General features: G+C 38.9%; 1 protein-coding gene across 1 annotated transcript in view; it reads right to left on the bottom strand.

Moving 5' to 3' along the window:
* Positions 1-19,158, bottom strand: part of BLTP1 (bridge-like lipid transfer protein family member 1) — a 141,818-nt gene that overhangs the window by 113,142 nt on the left and 9,518 nt on the right. Inside the window, exons 2-11 of the mRNA XM_056855866.1 lie at positions 16,668-16,791; positions 15,867-15,983; positions 15,549-15,627; positions 14,659-14,723; positions 9,403-9,589; positions 7,358-7,439; positions 5,578-5,771; positions 3,979-4,058; positions 3,132-3,282; positions 1,332-1,488 (exon numbers count right to left, since the gene is read on the bottom strand). Coding sequence (XP_056711844.1) covers positions 1,332-1,488; positions 3,132-3,282; positions 3,979-4,058; positions 5,578-5,771; positions 7,358-7,439; positions 9,403-9,589; positions 14,659-14,723; positions 15,549-15,627; positions 15,867-15,983; positions 16,668-16,761 — 1,206 coding nt within the window. The 5' untranslated portion in view covers positions 16,762-16,791. The remainder of the gene's footprint in view (positions 1-1,331; positions 1,489-3,131; positions 3,283-3,978; positions 4,059-5,577; positions 5,772-7,357; positions 7,440-9,402; positions 9,590-14,658; positions 14,724-15,548; positions 15,628-15,866; positions 15,984-16,667; positions 16,792-19,158) is intronic.

Here is a 19,158-nt window from a genome sequence, read left to right as displayed (position 1 = left end):
GGATTGATAAAAGAGAGCTAGCCGACCAGACGTGATTAAAAACATGGGCAAAAAATTGAGGGACTTAAGATGCACAATGATGTTGAACAGAAAAGTTGTCAAGTATCTAAGGCATTGTAATTATTCATTTTAGGTCATGAGCAGAGGAATGGATAACAGCTCTACCAAGGGCTGCTAATGAAAGGGCTGCTAATGAAATTGAATCCTGCAGATGCATCAGTCCTCTCATGGTATCAAAGGCTTCTTCTATTTCATGAAAAAACTGATTCAAATCAATATAAAGAATGCACCCAAAGAGCTTCCCAGACAGATTGAGCTATCATTAGTATTTTTAAAAAGTAAAACTATGGTTGAAAGTTAGTTTTGAGTTACAAAAGTCAAACGAGAGAGGGCTGAATGCAAATCTTACATAAACAAAGCAAATAAGCGTTAAGTGATTTAAAGTAACTTCACCTTCCACCAGCAATTCCCTTTGCCTCCAAAAAGCCACTACTGAGGGTAGATCTTGAAGCACATCAGAACATAAAACAATGGGGAGAAACTGACCAAAGTATTCCCCCACAAGCACACAAACACACCCTCTTGCACTAACTTTTCCTACAAGAGTTGGGAGATTTTAGCCAATATTCTTTTTCTTTTCCTTGCCCTTGCCACACTGTCCTTAAGTGTCCCTCATCCCTCAGCACTGGCTTTTCAAGAGGTGAAGAAAGGCCTAACACAAAAACCAACTGCTTCTGTCAACTTGTCAGGTTCAAAAAATGATTGAATAAAACCCGCTGTGAAAAGTTTATTGAAATTTCATATCTACATAGACGTTCAAGGTCTACACACAAGGAATTTCAGGAGGTGGGGAAAACAGTTTGGAAATCCTCATGCCACTTTCATGATCTGCCCAAGTTCTAGGTGCTTGAAGAGACTGACTACGCCTCCAACTCCCTTTTTCTCCTATAACTGACATGTAGTTATTCTCAAGATTCTACCCCTTCTGCAGCCTTTTCAGCCATCATCAGATTATTTTTTGAGGGTTTTTTATGAGGCGGGGGAATAACACACAAATGTGTATTTTTCATTGTAGTTCATTACATATAAATAAATTACATTCTGTTATCCAGTTTTATTTATACATATATTATACATACACAAAGCCTTGAGAAATTCAGAAAATTTGTTAATTTGCCTAGGCACAACAATACATTTTAGGAAATGTGGAAAGCATAATGTTCGAATGTAAACTTGCACTCAACCAACACTGTCTTTGAGACTTTATTTACTGTATTGTTCCATTTCATTTTGGCATTTGCTGGGGGGGATCTTTTAAAAAAATTACTTACCCTATTTTTTGTGAAGAGCAAATCAATAGTGGCATCTGCAATTATATTCATCCGCAGCTCAAAAGCAAGGATCTGCCGTGGCTTCCCAGGCTGTGGAAGTTCTGAGACTTTCATTACTTGGTAATCTTGCGGGATGAAAAATTTCCACAAACAGTCCCTACGAAAATCAGTAGAGTAAAGGAGTTAAATAAGAAAATCAACTTGGTTTATCATTTTAAAGATATTTTACAGAGAATAACATCCACAGACAGTAAATAGGATACAGTTGTTGAATGTCATATTACTCAAGAGTCTGACTAGTAAAGATATAGCCCAGTTTTATCCTAGTATGCACAAAATCCATTCATTGCAACAGGACTGAGGGCAGTGGAGGATGTCTATGACCACAGTTCTCAATTGTTTTGCTTTGAAGGTCGCTTTGAAGTCTTGCACTGTGCTGATAACATAGCTCAGCTCCCTTCATGCCTGGCTAAACGAAAAGAGAGAACGGTATTCCGAGGATGGTCTTGAGCTACTGCCCAAATTAATCGCCTTTCAGGCAGTTTTTGAGCCTTCGCCAGAATGCACATGAAAACAAACATGAGAATTCTACAGGACGCACTGTGGTTAACATTCTTCAGCGCTTTCCACGTGGGGACAGACTTGCGTAGTTTCCCAGTTGCTGCTACAGTTGCCAATACAGTGCATTGGCAGGTTTCCCCAGTAGTTGTCCTGCCCCAGCCAACTCCCCGCCCCCACCACCAAGGCTTTATAACAACCTGTTTATCAAGTTCTGTCATCCCAGCTTTAAAAAGTAAGACTCTAGCCCACTGGTTCCCAACCAGGGGTCCGTGGACCCCCAGGGGTCCGCGAGAACTAAATTAAGGTCCGCAAAACAAAGTTATAAACCCATAATAAATTAATATTTTCAATTAAAAGTTCTCTGGATGGCCCAGGCTAGCCTGATCTCGTCAGATCTCAGAAGCTAAGCAGGGTCAGCCCTGGTTAGTATTTGGATGGGAGACCACCAAGGAATCCCAGGGTTGCTGTGCAGAGGAAGGCACTGGCAAACCACCTCTGCTAGTCTCTTGCCATGAAAACCCCAAAAAGAGGTCGCCATAAGTCGGCTGCGACTTGACGGCACTTTACACACACACACACATTATAAAAATATATATTCAAATATTATTCTAAGTTTAATGTTTAACTAACAGTTATGATTAAAGTTTACTTTCAAATTCTCTGAATTTTTATTTTGAACCTTGGGGTCCCTGCACCGAACAAAAAAGTCCTAGTGGTCCCTGGTCAAAAAAAGGTTGGGAACCACTGCTCTAGCCCCTTTCATTGCAGAGATATCTTCGCAATGAAGGGGGTAGAGGCTTTTGTTTTAAATTAAAGCTGGGGTTCAGAGAATCTGATACACGGATGGTTATAATGTTATATCGATATAACAATATTCAGCTGCCCATTTTAAAAAAAAATTCCAAAAAGCCCCCCCCCCCAGTGGCCACTGTGGGAACCGGATAGAGAAAATGGCTGCTGTGTGGGTGGGCTTGGAAGTCTTCCAGGTTTTGCTGCGATCTTTCCTGAAATTTTGCAGCAAAGAATGGTTGGGAAAAAGCAAAGAAAATATCAGAGGGATCGTGGGAAAGATCAGAGAAAAGCTGGGGAAGCCGGTGAGGTGCATAAATGTACCGTGGTGCTGTGGGGAAGAAAAAAAAAACCTGCTTCCCAATGGCATTGAACCTCAGGCAAACATTCCAAGTGGAAATGGCCTTTGTCTACTACAGCAGAGACAGTCAAAAGGATTCACCACAGTACCTTTGCCTGTCAGCCCATGGACCATAGTTGAAATCAGTTCCTTTACCACAAACTATGTCCAATCCCCAGCAGGGGGGAAGGTCTTGCAATTTACTGTCCTCACTACTTGTTTCTTCCTCATTATTTTCCTCTGTTTCTCCTGGAACAAGACCTATATTTTAAGAAAACAGCAAAAGAAAAAAAAACCTCAAACAATAAATATTCAAAGAACATATCTATATATTTTCCCCTAACTAGCAGAAAACTATGCAGTAAAAATGCATATCACAAGCCTGCCAAATTATGACCACTTCTGAAAATTTATGCTAAAGAACTTAATCAACAAAAAAGTCAGAAAAGGGCAGGATCCCTCTCAAAGGGAGGCAGCAGGTCAGATAAATGCAGGACCTCCCTGTGGATTCATTACCTGTTTCTCGTGATGAGGAGAACTAGGTAAGAGTAGAACAGGGAGCAAACAAACACCATACTGACTTCGGACCTCACTCTAAATCTGCGTTTGAAGCTTAATCCATTGTAGTATGTCTTATGCGTTTGTGTCTTCGGGCTTGCATTAGTCAATCAGAAGTCTTGCTGGGCAAAAGCCTTATCAGGCCCCACCCACTTCCTAACGACACTTAGTGGGCATGAGAAAAGGTGCCGGCAGGCACCATGGTGCCTATGGGCACCACACTGGGGGTCCCTGCTTTAGGGTGCTACTGGACTTGAATCTAAATATTCTATAGGAACATTTTACAGTCATACAGCTAATTGTCCTGATTACCCAAGTTAAAGTGAGGTTAGTTGAATGGAACTGAGCTTCTGTAACTGATAGTAAGACTGCAGCCTTAATCATAAATTCAACAATTACCTGGTTCATCCATATAATAGTAGATATCAACATCATTGGATTGCATCACAACAAAGCCTTCTCCCATTAATCTTGGTGGTCTGTTATTAAAAGAAAGGAGTAAAATTATGTTCTCTACTATACTGTGAAAAAGTAACTGCAAGTTGCGGTTGAGTCATCTTCTATTCAGTCATTTGTACAGAATATACTTCTCAGACTGGGAGCACCCCTCTTTCAAAATTCAGGATAATGTATGGCTTACTCATTTGTCCACTCACGGCTGCGCGTATGTGTTATCAGCTGCTTGTAGAATGCCTGTACGCTATTACTTGAATTTTTATAATAGCTCCACCCAAGGAGATAAAAAATGTTTTATTAAAATGGACTGCAATTGCAGTACTGGCCGAATGCACCTAAACCCACTAATATCAGTGGAACTCATCACACATGGCAAGGTGTACAACTGCAGCCTTAACAGTACTTCAGGCGAAGGCGGAAATGGCAACTAGCGAAGTCAGCTAAGCAGGCCAGTTCAGACAGCTTAATCACAGCTGCCAAGAACATGATGCATGATCAGTTTTCCAGTTTGGGTTTAGAACTAAACTATGGATAGCGATAACCAAAGTCTGCCCACATTGTATCGGATGTTAATGGAAGAAGAGTCTACCATGCATGCCCAAATCCTACATCAATCTTTTCCTTGCCTATCTCTGGGCAGAATCTGCAAAACAGAAATATTCAGGGAGACACTTCTATAGAAGGATTAGAATTATAGTAGAATGCAACAGTTCAGAAGGGCTCCTTTATAATGGAATAGCATTGTAATTTAAATGATTATTGCAGGTATCTTGCTTTTACGGCACTGTCTCCTACATTTGTAATTCCACTTTATGCATTGTTTATAGCATATCTTGCCTTAGACAATTTGTTTTCACGTTATTTTCTAATTCTGCAATCCCAGTCCTGTTACAATGTGAACTGATTGTATCATTTTACATTCTGTAATCCACCTCTAATCTCAGCAAGAAAGGCAGGCTATAATAAAGTAAATAAATAAATTCTGCCATCAGAATAGATTTGACACTTGTGCTGAATAATGTGCTATTATTTCAGTTCTTATTGAATAAAATGGGCACTGTGAAATATCATAACTTTTAAGAATACACAAGGTATTTTCACTAAGCACTTGAAGACAAGACCACTAGGATATATTTTTTAAAAATTAAAGTTAATTTAAAATCACAAAAATTATGCTTTTGGACAGGGGGGAACTCTTATTGTTACCTAAACGATGCAGTTTTAAACCCATACTTGTAATTTTCCCCTACTTTGCTGAAGACTTGATTTGCCTTTCCAAAAAAGAAGTTGTGTTATCCTTGCCCTAGATTTCATTCGTTAATGGTTTGCCCACTAAAATAGAATCTAAGCTCATAGGGACAGATCATCTTCAATAATCAGACCAAGAGCAAAACACAGAAATACATAAAGGACCAAAAAAAAACCCGTACTTGATGATGTACAGTGTCTTAAGACAATCGGCTTGAAATCAACACTGAAAACAACTTACAGTACAATCAGATTATTTCACATAAACTAATGCTTTAAGTAGTAATTGCTTACTCATCATTTTGAAGACCAACATATCTTGGACTTGGAACAAGCATGACCCTCACATTTTCCAGTTTTCCTTTTACAATGTGCATAAACTGATCAAGGTGACTTGAAGGTGGTTTTGTTGTATAAGTTAAGAAAGCATCATCAAAGTTAATGCAGATTGTCTGAGGCAGATAATGATTCCCAAAGGCCAAACGACCCTAATTTAAGAGAAACACAGTTATCTAACACAGTTATTTTTGTTATCTTTTAATTCTTGTCATCAGGATAGAGGAATGAGTAAGATACCTGCTCCTCCTTTAAGGACAGTGGGAGCAATCCTAAGCAGGTCTACTCAGAAGTTCCATGCTTTAAAGGGGGTTTACTCTCAAGAAAGTGTCTTTAAGATTGCAGCCAACAACTTGTTCCTGTTAGAGTTATTGATTTATTTACTTCATTTATACCCCACCTTTCTCCCCAGTGGGTACCCAACGCTGCTGACGTAATTCTCCTCACAACAGCTCTGTAAATTAGGTCAGGATGATAGTTTGGGACTGGCCAAAGGTCACCCAGCAAGCTTCCATGTTAGAGCAGATATATGAATTTGGTTCTCCCAGATCCTAGTCTGACATTCTAGCCACTGCACCACTCTATAAACAGAATAATAGGGCAGTTACACATGTTTATGATATATCAATCGGTACTCACTGTTTAAGCAAAGGTTATCACACAATTTATAACAAAACGTTTTTCACAATACACAGATTACCCTTCAAGAACAGGAGATTACCCTTCAGGAAACTAGTCACCACAATGTAAGTGAATTCAACTAATCATCTTTACTGTTGATATTTGTTTGAGGATAAATCCATAACAGTGACTGTACTGCCACTGAAAACGGGGTTAATTTGTATAAAACATATTTATAAATTTCCCAAGAGGAACTGTATCTTCTCCAGGCCATTTCTTATAAGTGACTTATCTAATAATTCTCTGAGGAACATTCTTCTGGGTTGGACAAAGATTGGGCTATATAAAAATGAAAACAGCTTCTTTATCATGTGGCGTACAGAAGCGATCTCTCACAGGAATCTTTGAATAATAGACTTCTGGAACTGACACAGCACTATACTAAAATGTAAATCAATGAATACTTTATACAGAGAGAAAACAAGGAGTTGTGAAAACAGCTTTCAAAGTGATGGTTCTTTTTAATAAGCAAATAGTACAGTCTGACCAGTGAATCTTTCAATTTGGTATTAAAATGTGGGCACTAAACTGACCCAGCAAGCCATAGTTATATATGAGGTTACTATATCCTTTTCCCTGATGACTCTCACACTATTCTAGTTCTGTAAACTATTATTTTCTGTAATTTAATGTTACAATAAGCATAAGGATCTGCTGAAAAGAAACACTGTCTCATTTTTTTCAGTAAGATCTAGGAATACACAAACATGTGACGTCGCAAACATGTGAGTTTCCCTGATCTCATAAGCCACAGCTAACGAAACAGTGGGGAAATTCACAGTTTGATGTCATACACTGAACATCCTCAGACACTACTAGTACAAGAAGACGACACAGAGCTGCTGTTTTCAATGCTTGGTTCCAGCCTAAATTAGTCTGTATACAAGTCAAACATTTTTGGACAGCTTTTCTGGAACCTTTAAAAAGCCAAGTATTTAATCTGAAGATAACGATTATCTCAGCAGCAGGCTTCTGAGACTGTTAAATACACAGCTTGCTTTCACATCGGAAAGAGGAAAAAAGCAGGCAAAATGGGAACAGCAGTGTATTTACTTACAGTGCTAACATTGACTTTGATGACAGGAATAAGAGATCTCCACGATGATGAGGGATCATAAGATTCACTTTTTACTTTAACACTGAGGGGGGAAAGCATCACATTTACATAATGATAACAAATAATTCTGATGCCCCAATCATATATGGAAACCAACCAGACTCATTTATTGAAATGTAACTGAATTCCAAGTGATGTGCATAGGGCCATAGCCTAAGCCTGTTAATATTGCCTCAGGAAAAGAAAAAGAGCCTAAATCCATTAAAAAGACAACACATACACAACACAGAGCCACCACTAACTTCTTACTTATATTTCTCCTGTGCTCTAACACTCTTTTAGCAACATCGTGCATAAAGTCTGATGCACATCTGGAGCTTTCTTGCCCACAAGAGCCTAGCCCATCACAATGAAAGAAATAGATTCACATATACATTTCTTTCCACTCATATGCTCTAGCATTAAATATAGTAGCCCAAGAGTGCATGGGGTATATTGGCCTGCATCCAACTTGCAAAATAGGGATTTCTTTCTAGTCCCAATGCAGCTGTCTGGTGTCCCCTGAAGTTTTGCTCCTGAAGATCAGTAGATATTCAGGAACCGAATAGGGGCACAGTAGGCGTCTGCAGTGGGAGGCAGGAAACTGGCAGAAATCACCCACTTCCTTTCCAAAGATGGAAATAAGTGGTGGGATTCAAGCCAATGATTCCACAGTAATCAGGGTACCGATTTCCAACAGTTGTAAATACTCTACCGGAAAAATAAATCAAAATAATATAATTAAATGCCTCTTCAAATAATACAGCTAAAATTGCTGTACATTTCAATCCTTCCTTTCAAATTTCATGCCAAAACAAGGAGAGGACTGGAAAAAAATCTGTGTTCATAGTTACTATCAGTTACTATCTTCAATACTATTGATTCAGTATGGTCCATTCTACATATGCATAGAAGATGCCCTAACAATTCTGTCATCGTGAAACATTCACAAAGCTTGTACAATGGTAAAAACACCCTTAAAATTGTTTAAAACTACAATAATCCAGTAAATGTTCCAAATCAGCAAAAAACCAATTTTCCCATAAAGCCCCGTTTCAAGGAAGATGGACTTACATATCACTGGCTTACTATGATTTGATATATTATAAGGCATTATCTCTAAGGGCTTCACTGAAGTAAAAATGAAACATCTTGCTCTAAAATGACTGCCTGAACACTTAGGCCACCAGTCCCCTCGAAACATCCCCTAAAGTTAATTACAATTACTTTAAAAGGAAATGTGAAACAAAACAGTTGAAAATAATTCCAATAACCTTTAAAACAGAATTCTAGCTGTAATGTAAAACTAGCAAATTAATAGCGCAATTCTATTGTTAAGATGTTTGATTCAACGAGTTTAATTTCCACATTTTACCTTTTAACAGTACATGACCTTGAGATCTATGTGTATTTTTTAAAAATCACGATGGGCTGTCACTAGCAGTAGTCTGTCACTAGCAGTCTGTTAGTCTGTCACTAGCAGTAGGAAAGAGCAAGAGTCCAATAGCACCTTAAAGACTAACAAAATTTCTGGCAGGGTAGGAGCTTTCATGAGCCACTGCTCACTTCTTCAGAAAGCTCATACCCTGCCAGAAATTTTGTTAGTTTTTTTTTTTTAATCAATCTGGGATTTTAGCACAAGGAGAATAATAGTTCAACCAATAATTAGGCAATGCATGGAGTACTGCCACTCTTGCTTTTAAAACACCACTTCTTTAGTTTTAATGTCTATCTATACTCAACAAGAATACACAGTAAGATTATGTTGGAAAAGCAACCTTCTACACAGCATTCTACAACCAATGGGATTCCAAAATTCTGTCACTTACAAGGCCCAAACAGTTTCTAATTAGCCCAGTAGCCTAAACAAAGATGATTATGTTCAAATGCACACATCAATTTTAAGATGCCAATTTAACATTTTTAGACAGAACAAACACTCAAAATAATATGACCAAATAAAACACAACATTCAGACAGTAACTCAAGTAAATACGTAGTTCTACCTTCCAATATCTGACTGTGTTCTTTCCCTCCCATTTTCTCTTGCTTTTTCTTCTTCTTTCTTTTGTGGAATTATGGTTGGGTCCAAACCAAATAGTTCCTCAAGTCGTGAGTACACTTCAGAGCGATTGTAGACATGAAATTCAAAATCATTCACCATGATATACAATCTTGTTTCTGCCTTTGGGTCTAATAAAGTGCAAAAAAATGTAAGTGTTCTATTAAGTAGTTTTTAAATAAGATAACTTCAGCAAAGCAGGAAAAGGAACTTCTGGGAAAACATGATGAATGTATAAATGCACACATATACTGTATTATAAAACAATAATCCTTACAGCCTCCATTGAAATAACTGAGGCATACAAACACCTGACATTTCAATTATGAACTTCCAAAACAATCAATAGCCAGTATGCATGATTAGCAAATACTAGTTCAAACGTCTACACACCTTCTCCCCAGGGCATGGCTAGCACATTTCAACTCAAGGCATTCTTGCCAGGAAAACTTTTCAAAAGTGATTTTAAGCAGGATCATATTTTTAATAAGTGAACTTAAAGTCTGTGAACTTTGGGCCAGGCTACATAATAAATTCACCTCTTCTAAAATAGCTAGAGGTAAGTCAAGCTCCAGCTGTTGCAAAATCAGAAGTTGCTCTGGAACCAGGCAGAGAAAGAGGGAAGGGGCAGCAGGCAAACGTGCAAGGAAGCAGGAGCTCCTCCATCTCTTTTATCCCCTCATCTCTAATTGTAGCTCTCAAGGAAGAGATAAGATACACCGAGATAAACAAGGACAAGGAGAGAAAAGGTAGCCAGTGGCTCCTGCTTCCACTGAGTGTCTAACGGTTTCCTCACCAAGTTTTCACTGCATAGTCCCAGAGCAATTTCAGGACTCTCAACAATCTGAGCTTGGTTTACATATGGCTACTTTTCTCAAGGTAACTGCAACACAGTGGTTTAATCCTCTCCTCGTCTTCATCTGTCCAGTTTCTACTTTCATGCCTAAATTAAAGCTTACACTGCATCCCTCACTATTACAGATAAAGGATTGTAGCAGATGACATTTTCCCATACGTCACATTAATTTTATTCATTGGTAATTTGAAGAGATAACTTCAAAACTATGTATGATCACATGTAACGATGCAGCACATTGATGAAGAACCAAATCTTCAATTACAAAGAGTATGACCTAATTAAAAAACATTTTTCTATAATTACCTAGAGGACTTTTTTTTCCTTTAAAGACAAACCCATTACATTTACCCAAGAGACATGAACTGCTTTAAGATTCCATTTGCGTAAACTGGGTCTTCAAACCACTTCTCTCTGTACTTTATATATTTCTTTACCAAGATAAAAACATGAAAATTTACTCCTTCCCCTCCAAAAAGCCCTCTGCCTTATGCTCAAAATACAAAACAAGTCTTTCCTTCTTTCCTTTTCCAATAATTCTGGCTATTTTTTTGTCAATCATGAGGGTGGCCCTTTACGTAAGCCAGTCTCAGGTTGATGTTATAACATGTGTGTTCCCTGAAATATGTGGGAAAGTGCGCAATGGAGAGAGGCACAGTACTGCGTGCTTAGGGGACTGCACTAGTGATTCATTTTTTAGGAAACGGTATATTGATTCCTTTGATACAACAGTCCATTTTAACTGGAATACTATTACCACTACAGCAGTTTATACAGATATCAACTATGAGATCACCACAACAACCAATGATGCAAGTGACATCATCCACAGATCAAAGCTGTCGTTAAAACTTTTACTACTACCTATCCTGTCCACGCATTCTCAGACCCAACCCTAAATTTTGCCAATCTTGGCCTCTTCACACCAAACAACTCTATAACAGCATAAATCATATGTCAGAGTCCCCGTCATCGGTCTGGGTAGCTTACTTCAAGAGCCTCTTCTCCTACTCTGCGGAAAACCAGGGACTTATACCTGTAGCACCTTCTATTTTGTTGAATTCCTGGCCAGATGGGTCTCCTAAGGAAATTAAAACCGCTCGTTGATCGTCTACGCTCAGGCAAAGCCCCAGGTCCTGATCTAATTCCCTACAAACATTTTAAAGTCAACAGCGAATGGTGGGCCAACATTCTTGCTCCCGTATTTACACAAATTAATGCATCAGGAGCCATTCCAAAATCTTGGAGACATACTATTATCGTCCCAATCTTTAAAAAGGGTCAGCTCTCTGACCCAAGCTGTTATCGTCCAATCAGCCTTTTGTCTTGCTTAGGCAAATTGTATTCCTCCTACTTATTAAAGAGGCCGTTGGACTGGGTTGAGAATAATGACATCCTTGGCTGGGAACAGATTGGCTTTAGAAGGGGTTGGTCTGTCACGGACCACTGTTTAGTGCTCTCCCATCTAGCCATCTATTCCTCCCCCCGAAATGGCACCCTTTATGCGGGTTTTATGGATCTTAAGGGAGCTTTTGATACCATCCCGAGGAAGAGGCTGTGGTTGAAACTATCACATCATACTATGGATAGGAGGTTACTATGGCTTATTCAGCAATTTCATACTAACCTCACAGCTCAGGTTTGTTGTAGCAACCAAGGAGAACTAACTGAGTCCTTTGAACTGGTCAAGGGAGTTAGACAAGGTTGCCTCCTTGCTCCTCTCTTGTTTAATCTATACCTGAATGATATGGCAACCAATTTCTCAGAGTTTTGCCACCCCCCAAAGCTTGCAAGTCATCCCACCCCAATTCTACTCTATGCTGACGATGCAGTTCTCCTGTCCCGCACAAGAATTGGTTTGAAAAGGTCTTTGCAAACTTTTTCTGAGTACTGCTCTAGGGAAGGTCTTAAAATAAACCATCATAGATCTAAGATTATGATCTTCACTAAGAGGAGAAAAATACCTCTTTTTCGCTGGGTATTAGATGGCTTTGAGGTTGACCAAGTCAAGGAGTTTGTTTACCTTGGCATCCTGTTTTCCCATAACCTAAATTGGAATGCCCATCAAAAAGCAGTGTCCAACAAAATTAAACCTGGGGTTGGTGCCATTGTCAACTTTTTTCACACCAAAGGTGGCAAATATATTCCAGGAGCTATTCAGGTTTTTAACCTGAAAATTACCCCAATTATCCTCTTTGGTGTTGCCATCTGGATAACAGTCATCAATGAATCTATAGATCGTCCACTGCTTCAGTTCTTACGAAAACTCCTAAATGCCCCTCGATGTGTTGCTGGCGTTACTCTTCGTTCCGAGTTTGGCCAAATGTCACTTGAAGCTAGGGCGTGGTTGGCTGCCTTTAAACTACACCTTAAACTGTGCTTTAGCACTGAGGGGTTCCTAGCTTCTCTGAAGCATGACTCTTTTAAATCCTCATGGCAAAAAATCTTAGATAAGAAACTGTCATTGTTAGGCTTCTCGCAGGATATGTTATTAGATCTTGGGAAAACTGAAGCTTTTACCAAAATTTAAAAGTGCATTAAAGAGCTCGATTATAACAGCACTACTTTTCGTGCTCGTCGCGTCTGTTCATCCCAGTTCTTCGGAATACCCCCTCCACGTGGTCTGCCTGCCTATACATATTATCTGACAACCCCTCGTCTCTGTAGAGCTTTTTGCTTGGCTAGATTGAATGCTAACCCTTCTATGGTAACGCAGGGCAGAATTCTGAATATACCATACTCAGAAAGGATCTGCCCTGGCTCTTCTGGCTCTATTGACTCATTAGCCCATGCCCTTTTGGAATGCCGCTTTTACGAGGAACTTCAATCGCACTATATTTCCCCCCTTTTAATATACAAATCCAATGCCTCTGTGACTGACATAATGCCTTTTTTACTAAGCGATAGGGACCCCAAGGCTACATTGTCAGTGGCAAGATTTGTTTCAATCCTTATATCCCTCCAACACTAGATATATGCTGCTCAAGATCAATTGATCAAGGAGCTTCTAAGGGATAAAAGGAAAAGGAAATCATACATGCTCCATCCATCATCAGATCCATCACTCAAATCCCATGAGCCAGTCTGACACAGAATATTGGATTAGGACTCGGGGAATCCCAGATTCAAATCCCCACTCAACCATCAAAGTGAATGGGTAGCATTAGGTCAAACAATCCTTCTCAGCCTAACCCAGTGATACCCAATATGACGTCTATAGGCACCATGGCACTGGCCAGTGTGTTTCCTGAGGCCCACTTGCTTCTCTCCCAAAGCATCTCTTTCCCCAAAGCAAAGACCCAATCCTGACTCTTCTCCACTGTAATGGAAGATGCTTCAAAAGAGGCCAAGAGGTGGCATCATCCTTGTGTCTGCAGGGAGCATCCAGTTTGGAAAGAGCCGCCTCTATCACAGGAGGATGCTTGGAACCTCTTAACGTTTTGTTGAACCTCCCAATATTTTGTGATCATACCCAGCCCCTGTGGCAGCCATTTTGTGATTCATCCCCCTCCCATAGCCTTCTCACCTAGAAGTGAAGGGATCTGATGGTGATCACATATCGATTCCTAACAAAATTAACTACCACAAAATACTGTGATAGCCACTAGCTTAGACAGCTTTTAAAAAGACATATCTAAAAGAGCCTAAACAAATTTAATGAAAAACACACCTAACTACAACCTTATACATTTGTATATTGACTTGTTGGTAGCCATCCTGAGCCCGGCTACGGCCAGGGATGAGGGCAGGATAAAAATCCAATAAACACACCAATAAATAAATCTGACTACCGCTTGCTGGAATCAAGCAGAAGAGGACTGCTGCCCTTTTCTCTTGCTTGGAAGTATCACTGAGCTCTGCTCTACCAAGTTACCTCTTATGTCCTACTGATTTGTTGTCTTGGGATTTCGGGGGGTGTCTTTTGTGTGTGTGTGTGTATTTTTAATAGGAGACATGAGCAGGGTGCTTTGTCAGTCCTGAGACTAGTGCAAGTCAGAACAGACCAAATGAACAGAGAACTACTTTCATATAACTATAGAAGGCAAAACAAATGAAACTAATTCCCAGGCAAATTAGCCTCTAGGGAATAATTAAAATTTCCATCAGCTTTCAACCAGTAATATTTATTTATTTCTGACACAATAAGGGTTGAGCTGTGCTAGATGTGTTTTAGACAAATTGGACCTTCCAATATTCCTTTCATAAATGTTAATATTCAGTAAAGGGGGAAAAGTTACAAGGAACCATCTGCTTTTACTGTATGAAAGAGTTCTTTCCCAGAAACAAAATCCAGCATTAAAACATAACATCTTTTAAATATATTAAACATTGGAGAAAACCTACCATGCTGTTTCTGCTTTGGATTGTACATCTTCCACCAACGAAATATAAGAAATCCATCTTGGATTCTAAAATACACATTTACATAATTAGAGACATTAACAACAATTATTGCATGTTTTATATAATGAATTATAAAACAGCAACAGCCACTACAGAATGATATTTTATATCCCTTTTCTAAAGCCCTGAAAGGACCATCCTAACACTCCAATTTTTGTCGGTTTTCTATTAACCTAAGCCAAGTCACGGAACCAGAGTAATTGTGCAATCCTAAGGAGAGTTACTCCAGTCTAAGAGTTACTCCATTGATTTCAATGGGCTTAGACTTGAGTAACTCTGCATAGGATTGTGCTGTAAGAGCAGATGGGCCCAGCATAGGGAAGACTGCTATCTTTTCATTAAAAACGAGGACTTATTTTTTTCACTGATCTTTCCCAGCCTTTGACACAATAACATTAGTATAAGCTTACATTTGATGAGAGTTTCTGTTACTAGAAAACAAGGACTCGCTCCTCAGCATTAAACCTTCTATAGACACTCTTGGGGGTCCTTCCTGAATGTCATATGATTAACAGAAGTTGAGAGGGGGAGGAGGAAGTAGTGCATAAGAGAATACTAATGGCCACATTTCGGGGAGAGTAATATTGGAACATGCACTGGAAACACTGACTAAAACAATGATAGTAAAAGAGGCAAGAACAGTGAAAATTGCCAAGAGATTGTTTTGAGTTATAAGAATATTTAATTTGACTCTATGGTGTTCATTTTTACAGCACCAGTACAGCTGTTCAATGAAGAATATCACCTGAGCCATTCCACTGTTTGAGGGCAATCTTGTCTATTGTGAATAAGCACTGCATATTTGAAATAACTGGTAAACAAGTAAGTACCTGATAGACATGTCTGGTGTAATGTAATAGATTTCTCGAACCATGACTTTCCCAGATAGGACAGAGAAGGAAAAGGAACCTGCATTTAAAGTAAGGTTTCTGAGCATTAAACCATCACTGGTATTGAATACATACACACACATTATCCAAAATGGAAAAAAAATTAAGTCCTGTTGATTTCAGTGGTAAAAATAAATACTTAGTTTTGCTCTCTGTCTTTTTTATTGAAATAACAGGACTTAAACCTGGGCCTGTATTATTACCCCAACAGTTGAGTGTTTATTCTATGGTATTTTCATTAACACCAAGAAAACTTACCAATATGAATGTAGCCATTTTTATATAATCTGTTAAGGACAAATGTTAAAACAAATCCAATGTTCCGAGAGTTGTAATATGTTAGGTAAATAATCCAGCCACAGGACAAAATTGTAGCTGCAAAAGAAATTAACATATGCCTTAGACAAGTTTAAACTATAAAGCACTTTGCAAGTTAAAATGCTCATATTAATAATATCAATAGCTGTAGCTGTGGTACCAAACTTGTTTTACACATTATAACAACCTTGAAACCCAAGCACTGGCAATGCCATCGGCTAATGGGATGTGTACGGACATGGGCAGATGAAGCTCTCTACTAATTTTGCAATAGCAGTCATTCAGCCAGAAGACAAACCACTGCTGAAGATGCAAGAGCTGCTATTTTTTTAAAAAATGCTAGAAAGCCAGCACACTCAGATCTGCCCATATGCATATACAGCATTGCTGGATTTTTAAAAATGTGTTATCTATACAATAAGCAGAAGAGCCATTATTGAGGTATTCTCTAATGTCTAATATAGGAACTAAAGTAGCAGTAGTTACGAGCAACATTTGTTCATGACATCATATCAACTGATGAGAGATGAATGTGTATATGAGGCCAATACTTGTGGCTTCTTGGTTAAACGCTATTTTTCAAATTACCTGATTGAAAAGGTTTTTTACACTGGAGAGAGTGAGCTATCTAACCTATGCAACAGAACTATTGACACTTATTAATCAGTTCTTCTATTAGGGACACACATGTGTACTTAATATAAAATGGAAGTAATACTCAACACAACAAATTCTACATACCAACTAAGAGCCAAACAACATTAGAGTCATGTTCTGTAAGGAAATTTTCCAATTGAGTGATACTGGGAACAATACTCTCATTTCTTGGGTCCATTGCTGTAATATTTCAATAGGGTCTAAATGACTGAAAAGAAAAAAAATATTTATTTTGCAAAGCAGTACTAAAAAACTACTCATAAGTAATTTGAAACATGTACATATTTTCTCTTTTGGACACACTTCATTTCAAGAGGTCTTATGACCATCTGAGAACCTTTTTCGTGCAGCATATGGAAGATGTGCAGTCATCTCACATAGTGGAGCCATGGCAACATACAAGCACTAAACTCACACAAATATCTGCTACCAATGGATACTGCTTACAAAGTAACCTGGGCTCTCTTGTATTATGATTTTCAGAAATGGTGCATTCCATCACTTGAACAGGATTGTGCCAATTTGTACAACAGGAGCACCTCCTACAGACTATCAGCCAAAGACTTCTGCAGATTCTCTTACAGCATTTATATAACCTCCACCTACATCTCGGTATCAGTCCAATCTTCTAACACACTTCTGAGTGGCCAAGAAACATAATACAAGATGGGGTTAGGCAGATAAAGAGGGGAGACTAGTTTAGATTTTCAAGACTGATTTTCAGTGCCTGATTCCACAGAGGCAGAAACCAGGTTTAGTTTCACATACCAGCAGCATTTCTGAAAGCACCTGTTTCCTCATATATAAGATAATGGTTGGCATTCACTGCCATGGAAAAAGCAGATCACTACAAAAGAATGCTTTGGTGCAGCAAGCAGAAAATCTGTTCACGATTTATGACACTGGGTAGTCTAAGAGAGATCATGCAGAGATGTGGATATAGTGTGCTTTTCTGGAAAGAATACATAGAGATGTACCACTGACACATATTGGTCCACACAATACACAGTCTCTTCCTCTAAATGCCTTCTGCAAATAAAAATGGCAGAAGTTTTGTTAATGCTATATCGGTATGGCTACATCAAAAAGCAGAGATGTGACTGTATAAAGGCCATCCAGAATCCCTGGCATGATATCCAGTATGCACAAACATGGCAAAGTAGGTTTGCTGTTCAGGTCAGATTACAGAGCAGGTCAATTAGTGAAGTCAGCAAGAGATAACAAGATCACCCAAACTTAGAATTGCCAGCTATGCACCAGCAAATTCTAGCAGATTTTGGGAGTGTGCCTGGGGATAATGGAATTTCAGGTTATGTGACATCACATCCTCTGCAACACTCTAGCAATTCCCCCAATCTTTATGGTAAAGATCACAGAAAAAGGGGAAATTCTTAGTGTGTCATAGAAGTTGTGACATCACTTCCAGGTCTTTACCATACACATTGGTGAAATTCCTAGAGTGTCACCATCAACTATATTCCCCTCCCCAATTTTTTTTCTGCTCCTCACTCACATCAACAAACATGGGGTATAGGGGCCAAGGACAGGGGTTTGCCTGCAACAGGTAGGCAAATGGCGAGCCTACTGAAACTACTCCTGTGGGCCACACTTTGTTATAAACAAAGTTTTTATTTGCTAAATGTCCTTTTTAAAGCTACTTATCTCATGGATGTTGTCACATATATTTCAGATACCTTAGAACTGAAGAGCTAACAACAGAAAAGATGCTGGCCAGCTTACTCTAGTAGTTACTTCCACTATTTAAATTACATAGAATCTACAACCTACCATGAGTTAATGAATCCTTAAAACACAGATTTTTCAAAATCTAGTAGAAGACTTAAAACAATTATGTACTGCCAAGTTCCAAGATTTGAACAAGAATAAGGAGGACGTTACTACCGTGTAGGTCAGAGGTGCCTGCAACTGGTGCCACATCTCAGATCAAGTACTCTACTTCATGGATGGTTCTTTGGCTCAGAGTTCTGTTTGCCATTCCCTTGTTCAGAGGCCAGCCATTGTCTTGCTACAGAGACTTCCCTTTCCACTGGTGTTTACCGATGTGATAAGGTACTAGACAACAAAAAACATTAGTGAGCTTTTCCCTTGTGGGCATTGAGGAAAGGAGTCACTAAACAATTCCAGAACAGTTGGACAGCAATTTCCCCTTACTGTATTTTGAAACACCTTTGCCAGAAAGTAATGGATTTACCTAAATAAGCACTTATGTTTGCAAAACAGCACTGACTTCTATTGTCTTACCTCTTATGGTTTTTTGGATCTAACCCTATAAGTCAAAAGATGTTCAGAAAAGCATGTTTTTCTCGTTTACAAGGGCTAAACACTGCAGCTGGGGTTGCCAACCGACTTGAAGAAAAATGTCCTAAGGCTTGGACAATTGAAGCTTTTCATGGCAATGGAGTTAAGCATCATCCCTTGGCTCTATTAAAGAGACAGGACATTTTTTCTCCACAACATTTTTTCTTGACAACCCTAGCTGCAAGCTGAGTTCACACATCAGATTTAAGAACTTCATCTGATGCTATTTAAACCCTGCAAATGAGTGAGATCAACA

This window comes from Euleptes europaea, chromosome 9 (assembly GCF_029931775.1).
Source record: "Euleptes europaea isolate rEulEur1 chromosome 9, rEulEur1.hap1, whole genome shotgun sequence".
Classification (NCBI taxonomy): domain Eukaryota; kingdom Metazoa; phylum Chordata; class Lepidosauria; order Squamata; family Sphaerodactylidae; genus Euleptes; species Euleptes europaea.
This window is presented reverse-complemented; position numbering and strand designations above follow the sequence as displayed.